Source organism: Opisthorchis viverrini, assembly GCF_000715545.1.
Source record: "Opisthorchis viverrini unplaced genomic scaffold opera_v5_137, whole genome shotgun sequence".
Lineage (NCBI taxonomy): Eukaryota > Metazoa > Platyhelminthes > Trematoda > Opisthorchiida > Opisthorchiidae > Opisthorchis > Opisthorchis viverrini.
Window position 1 is genome coordinate 1,085,684 of NW_008751790.1, and position 7,021 is coordinate 1,092,704.

At 45.8% G+C, this 7,021-nt stretch overlaps 2 protein-coding genes across 2 annotated transcripts in view; one reads left to right on the plus strand and one right to left on the minus strand.

Moving 5' to 3' along the window:
* The window catches only part of T265_06468 (hypothetical protein), a gene marked incomplete at both ends in the record, with an annotated part of 10,210 nt that extends 5,223 nt beyond the window's left edge, over positions 1–4,987 (plus strand). The window contains 4 exons of the mRNA XM_009171736.1: positions 2,912–3,107; positions 3,597–3,799; positions 3,828–4,035; positions 4,670–4,987. Of these exons, the coding sequence (XP_009170000.1) occupies positions 2,912–3,107; positions 3,597–3,799; positions 3,828–4,035; positions 4,670–4,987 (925 nt within the window). The remainder of the gene's footprint in view (positions 1–2,911; positions 3,108–3,596; positions 3,800–3,827; positions 4,036–4,669) is intronic.
* T265_06469 (hypothetical protein) overlaps positions 1–6,381 on the minus strand; it is a gene marked incomplete at both ends in the record, with an annotated part of 12,607 nt that extends 6,226 nt beyond the window's left edge. Inside the window, 4 exons of the mRNA XM_009171737.1 lie at positions 1,320–1,633; positions 5,976–6,069; positions 6,113–6,208; positions 6,241–6,381. Of these exons, the coding sequence (XP_009170001.1) occupies positions 1,344–1,633; positions 5,976–6,069; positions 6,113–6,208; positions 6,241–6,381 (621 nt within the window). The remainder of the gene's footprint in view (positions 1–1,319; positions 1,634–5,975; positions 6,070–6,112; positions 6,209–6,240) is intronic.
* Between the last annotated feature and the right edge of the window lie 640 nt (positions 6,382–7,021).

Below are 7,021 nucleotides of genomic sequence, written 5' to 3' on the forward strand. Positions count from 1 at the left end.
CAGACCGCCTCGTAGCACGATTACTCGTAGTATGGGGTCTCGATGTTCTTGGTCTGGCTGCTCCCCTTTGGCCTTCCTGGCATGGTTGCACCTTGTGGAACGAAGTTCCAGCCAGTGTAGCCCGCAGGATCGTTGCAGCACTGAAGCCCGACCACCACGTCAAGGTGGCAGCTTTAGGTCAAGAACGGTTTAGGGATATTCCACACTAACATTCCTACCAGACATGGTTGCGTAGTGGGCGAATAACCTATCATCGATGCGTCTGGCCTCAGGTGGTTACAGAAGAATTTTCGCCTCCTGCTTGTTGCACTCGCATTCAAACGTGGTTCCCACCGCTGGTGAATACATTATTCAGTGTAGCCCAAAAGTATGGACTCACACCCGGATGGGAGGGCAATAATGTCAAAAAGTATATCCCAGCCGTATTGTTGGTTCAGCCGAAGTGCGCAGCATGCAATAACATCAAAGGCTATATCGGATAGATGAATGGCTCGAAACAGAGCTTACAACAACCTGCTAGTCTAGTATCGCTCGAACGCGACGTGGTTTCGCTACTTTGGGACACAGCTTCAGTTTACATGCATCCGGACAGGTACAAACTCGAACATTTTCGGACAAAATTATCTCTAAAAACTTTACATATTTGCTACGCAGCTGTTAAAAACGTTCAGAATATAAATTTTCGTACGGTTCAAATTATCAACTGATATTCCTGTTTAAGAAGTCAACGAGTTCGGACGCTTGACAATCCAATTCGAGAATATGACGCGAGTGTCTGAAATTCATAATTCAAGGAGAAGCTGACTTCGTTGTTTTAGTGTTAACCTTATGACCACATTGCCCTGAGAATATCCATAATTACGTGACTTTTGACGTTACATCAGCTGAGAGCCAGACACCGTAAGTTGAAGAAAGTATTCACTCAGGTCTGAAACTCCTTGGTTTCTGAACATGGCCTTTCGATTGATTCTGTTTCAGCCTCACTCTATTGCTCCTTATGAGTCATTGTTACTCGTCGAGACCACTCAACGATAATAGGATAATGGAGTATATTTGCTGACACACACTGGCTGAAATATCAGTTTTAGAAACCTGTTTGGTGGCAATGTTGTGATTCTCTATGCAACCATGTCCAAAATCCGAGCGTCCAGTTTGCGAAATTCGATCGCTCGTAGTTGAGCTGCTACACATATAGGTATACAGAAAAAGTTTCGTTCATTATCCCGATCCGGGAGTAGTTTGGCATTCTTGCTAAAGACAGATCCTAAGGCACATGAGTTGAGAGTGAATACCAGATTAGGTCCGACAAGCGTGCTTACCATTCAGGTACAAACTAGGTGATATCAAAGCCGCAACATTTTCGCTTGTTTCTTCTCGTCAGCAGCCTTCTTCTTTTCCTCCAGATATTGGTCTCGTTTTTCCAAGAACTCGGCATAGCCAGCGGGGGAGTGATCGGTCTGGCCAGAATCAAGTGCCTCTTTAGAAATCACTTCGATCCCCAGACGATGTGCCTTTCCTATCAAAGTGGTGCAGATCTTCTTTAGATCCTGTGTCACATATTTTGGATCCTGCTTTTTCATCTCTGCGATATGGTAGATGTGCTTCAGAGTCAGACGACCACATACTTCTGTTCCTATAAAACGAAACGGAGTAATCAGCAATACACAAAATCAAGGCTATCCAAACTTGTGTCGCCAATCACCGTTGGGGTGCAGTATGATAGACAATCACATGCAAAATATTCAAGTTACCCCCAGTAAATCTGGTGGACGATTGAGGTTCACTGGCGATAGCGAGAATGGACAATTTGTGTTAGGACATTCAGGCACCTTTTGTAGGACGTCTCGGTTAAATACAAAAACGACTCCATAGGAATTTAAGGTGTCAGCACAGAAATCTGATGTAAAGTCAAAAATGATAAATTCAGTGTGACGACTGTAATATTCCCTGCAGTATGTGTCATCCAACGAACCAGAAGTTTCATTTTGCTGGCTCTTTTATATTCGCACAAGCGGAACTGACATACATGTTAGAGTGAAACGCATGCGACCAGACTGCTGAGCTCATAGAACAAAGCAACAACCAGCAAACATCTTATTACCGAACCGAAAAAGATGAACACAGTGGGAGAAACGGCCACTCATGGAATTATCTCAGGGTAAGAAAAAATACGAAACTTTAAAATACCAACTGTATCCTTGGGTTCATGTGGTCAATCAGTGTCCTTGGGGGCAATGCCATTGGAAAGGTTGTCCGTAAGGGATGGAGCGGCGAAGTCCCTCATAAAGAGAATGTGGGAGTGACTGAGGCAGGCCATAGCACGAACAGCATCGAGGACGCGAAAATTAGGATGGTAAATAACTGCTACGAAACAGCTTTCATCATCATCGACCGCATGACGTTAGTGTTCAACACTGATGCTCTGCTGTCTAGTGAAAGACTGTGGAACAGCATGCCCTCAACTAAAAGGAGTGTGAGATCACTGAGGTTGTGTAAGAAGTTACTGTTGTGATAGAGAGCTGCACCTCCAATTCTTGACTGCCAGTCTCGCGTGGTTGGTGAGACCTGGAACGGACATCTCCGTGGTGCGGAAGTAAGGTATGCACTAGGTTTCCGTTATGGATTTCAGATTCCTCGAGATTGGTTGGTGGCATCAGACAATCCATGGGAAGGGGTATTGAGTAACAGCAACTGAGGAAAAGAAAATAGACCTCCACCAAGATAGGTTATTTTGGATTTAGAAATGTAAGCCGATCCTACACTAGCTGCTGAAAGGTTTTTGCCTCTAAGTTCAGTGCAGGTTGTTTCGACGTGTCGAGTGGACAAATATCGGGGTGCGTGAGTGTTAGGTGCTTGTTGTCAGTCAACATTGGTGAGGCTAGAAGCTTTCGTTTCCGACACTCCGAATTAGGCAAGTCACGCTGCTTGACTGGTGGGCCAATCGATCGACACAACCAAGGTGTGTCACTGGTCGTCGTACGAGGCGTCGGGCGTTCCGCTCACATCACTTAAGCGCGAACATGTTCACCTGTTCAGACGTTAGAAACCGGATGAGTCCAGCGTGCCATGGTGGGGTAGTGTTAACACGCTCGCATCGCATGTCAGATGTGCGCGCTCAAAACCCGACACGGCTATTGGATATGCACTGCTGATGTGCTCTAATAAGAGCGGAACCCAGTGTTTCCCTCCGTTTGGAGTTTCCAAACAGTGCAACGAGAGCGCGAAGATCCCAAAGGACGCAAATTGACAGCAGTCGCTCTAATTTCGCATTGCGAAGTCCTGGCATGTCCTCCACGAACTTTTCGCTAGCACGGGTGTGGAGTGGAAAACAACGATGGTTCTGGCGGAAGGAGAGTTGAGAAAAAACTGAGGAACGGGTTCTGGTGAACGGACATGAAGCAGCCATTTTCGATTGTCTTCCTTGCAAAAAGACAACCGTATCGGGGATTGGACCTGTTACCCCTAGATAGCAACCGACCACCATATTAAGCTCATGCTGTCGATGATCATTAAGCTCACTCCTAGGGCAACTATCTTTTACTAATTCTTTTCCATTACCTCTTGCCTGACAGAGTCCGCTGGTTCCGTTTTGAAAGGGCATAAGAGCGAGTTGTATTTTTTGCACGTGTTACTTTGGAATGATATCCGTTAAAGACTGGGAGTGCATTTGTTTTCGTGCCGCACTCACCCGATACCTGTTATTCCAGGTAAATTTCATCTTCCTTTTGATTAAGAGCTACATTCTGAACACACTGACTTTAATTCCTGTGTACTGCTTGTTGGAGGCGAGGTGGCCCAAGTAGGTAGAGAGCGAATTTACTGACCAGAAGGTCCGTGGTTCGAACCCGACCTCCGCCTCTCGACTTCCCCTGTCTAGGCTTGGGCGACCTGGCAGCATCCCAGCCCACGTGCAACCTTGGGGTGGGATGGCAGTTAGGCACCGAAAGGGTGCTACAGCTGAACGATTTTTACATTTTTTATACTGCTTGTTTACACTGTCTGAGCGTTTATGTCTGTACGTTTGCACGACATTTCGTATTTACTCATTACTGCTTCCAGAAAACCCTGCTACCTCACTGCCTTTTTTCCGCTCCCACCAATTTGTGCTAGGGTTGATTTCATTTTCTTATTTCACGCTGTTTATTAACCGATTCTTTTGTAGAGATAGTTGTCAATGCGGAAACAACTACCCTCTTCCGTCTGTTGCTATTGCCCGGTACTTACTGAATACCAACCGTGTTTCGTCCAAGAGCTTGTAACATCCTGGAATACCCTAAGCTGTCTGGATCCTGCATTGTCTTTGTAGAGCTTGCATGAGGTGTGCACAACATCCTGCGATGGTTTGTGGTGGGGGTGGAGTTAACTTTGCCGGAAAATTCCACAGAAAACTTGATATCCTTGAGACCCTTGCCACTTCACAGGCCCCTTCTGTCGGCAATATTCATTAACATGGTCACACTGTCCGATCAAGACCTACGCTGCTGAGGTTATTGTTTCATTGAGTCCAGGTTATATGTAATCATGGCTATTGGTTGGAACCTGCACTTCACTTGTTTGCAAGTGAACAAAGATAATCATGAGTGATTCACCTTTTGTATTGACCCCAATAACATTTACACTAATTTCCCTGAGACCGAAGCACTGGTTTATATCATAAGTTAACGGGTAGTTACTAGTGCCGGATGTTTTTTGCTATGAGAACATAAGGCATCGCGCAGACTTATCACATTGTTCAAGCGTGCATATACTCGGCTGCTTGGACCTGGTGATTCAGGTGCGTCCAGTGTGCGCTGGTGGAGCTGTGGTAACAGGATCGCCTCGCACGTCAGATATTCAGAGTTCACACCTTGAAACGGCCAACGATATGCACAGTGGATGGGTTCTAATACGAACGAAGCTCGAAACCAGCGCTCTCCCGGTTTGGTGTGTACTGACCACAATAATTGTGCCAGGACAGGAGGAGGACTTTACAGTCTACAAGTCCTGAAACCATCCACAACTGAGAGCTATATGCCTGTGCTTGGATAGATAGGGTGACGTGTACGCGCAATGCTACACAATCGGACTCAAACAAGACAAAAAAGAAAAAAGCGATCAAGCTCCGAGCACAAATCAGTGCAAATTACGTAACATACAATGACAACCGCTGACCAGCGGTCTTGGCCTTCCTGAATGATCAAGACCTTCCATATGTTTAATCCTCTGAATTTGATCGTTCAATCGACCGACGTTCGCTGTTTCTGGACAACAAACGGTGCACGTTTCAGGGGCGTTTTCGATACATTTCGAACACTAAAATATGACTTCAATGCCACCTCCAGCCCGAGGTGTTAGCAGAGCACCCGTTGGTTCATTGGGGGATGAGCTGCAGAAAACGTCGCTTGACGGTTGTATCAAATCGTCCGAAGATAATCACACAGTAAAATTTGGTCAAATTCTGGCAGACACCACTGCAAACCATACTTCGTCACCTTTAGTAGGCATCTGTATGTGTTAGAAGCATGAAACGATTAGTATCTGGTTAAAGCTGACAGTTCTCTACATGCTCACGTGTGCACAAACCTGTACGAACACCGGCTTCTGGCTCTGGTCACCAGAAACTGTTGTTCGAGAGGCTAAACATCCGTTTGTATCACAACCCATCGTTCACATCGCACATCTGCTCAACAAGAGCACCAAGACTCGCAGGCTAACGAAAACAGGGCAGTGTTAGCCGGTAGCAAACACGATACAGCGATTAGTTGCCAATTCGATGGCAAGTCGACCATACCAACCACGGGATGTATGATACAAAAGCACATTGCATATACTGTACGGATTAAAAATGCTTAGACAGGAGCTATAGAGATGTCAAGGATGAGCTTACAGTGACCATGACAAGCTTCATGACCTTACTTCTCGACACTTCGAGTTCAACTAATTTTAATTCGCAACCAGAAAAGCTTGTAGATAGAACCTAATGAGAGGAAACTAACCTGAATCGGCGGACCCCTTCTTTGTCGCCGCCGCCAGTCGAAGTAAATAAACGGAAGGAGGGTGCGTCATTTCCAGTTTATACGAGCGATCAGGCTGAATGAAGACTGAGTGAAGCACGCAAAAACCAGTAACTTACGTTTACCGTTATATGACAAGGTATCGGGGTGCCCTCCTTGATATCCTTAGTTCTCTCATTGAAATCCTTGCAGAAGTTTGCAACATTGATGTTCCGCTGTTATGAATAACTAAAGAAACAAGGCTAACCTTGCCTAACTGTGGTCCCAGGGGTGGAGCAGGTCTGGCTTGCTGAGCTGGTATATCGACCCGCAAATATGGAGGGTGGATGACATTGTCCACAGCACTTTTGGTTTTACGAACAATCTTGCTCGCTGCACGAGAAGCCATTTTGTAAGTCCGTGTGACGTTAAGAACTAAAAAGAGAATGATGATGAAGAGGTAACATAACCAAAAATACACACGCGGAATCCATAGCTAACTTACGGATTTTTCGCGACGGGGAAAACTTCCGAAACCAATGTGGTGTCACCACCGAAGTTGGAATGCAACTCCTAAACTCGCCTCCAGCTTTCCGTCTCCAAGCGACCCATTATAGGTGAGCGAAGTTGGGGTGCAACATGTACATGGTCTGAAGTACTCGATGATGAAAAAAAACGATATTGATGATTCTGTCACGGAGAGACTGAAATTCGCCATAGTGCGATGGTTAGAGTATCTTAGCAACCCAGTTGAGATATACTACAGGAAGCCCACGCGGCATCCGAAGAGCCTTACAATTCAGGTTGGTCAATGGAGAGGTCTGACAAACGTACTTTCTTAGCCCTCCAGAATGTTATTTGTAATAGGTATGAAAAGCTGTTACTTAAAAGTGAGATTATTGTGTTATTCTTACACCTACCGCCGATGCCCTGTGGTCGGGCCTCTGAGCCCTGAAGTATCTCGGCGCACATAAAACCGAGAATTGCACAGGCAAAGTTACCTTCATACAACATCGGACGTCGAATGAGGGCATCATCATCATCATCGA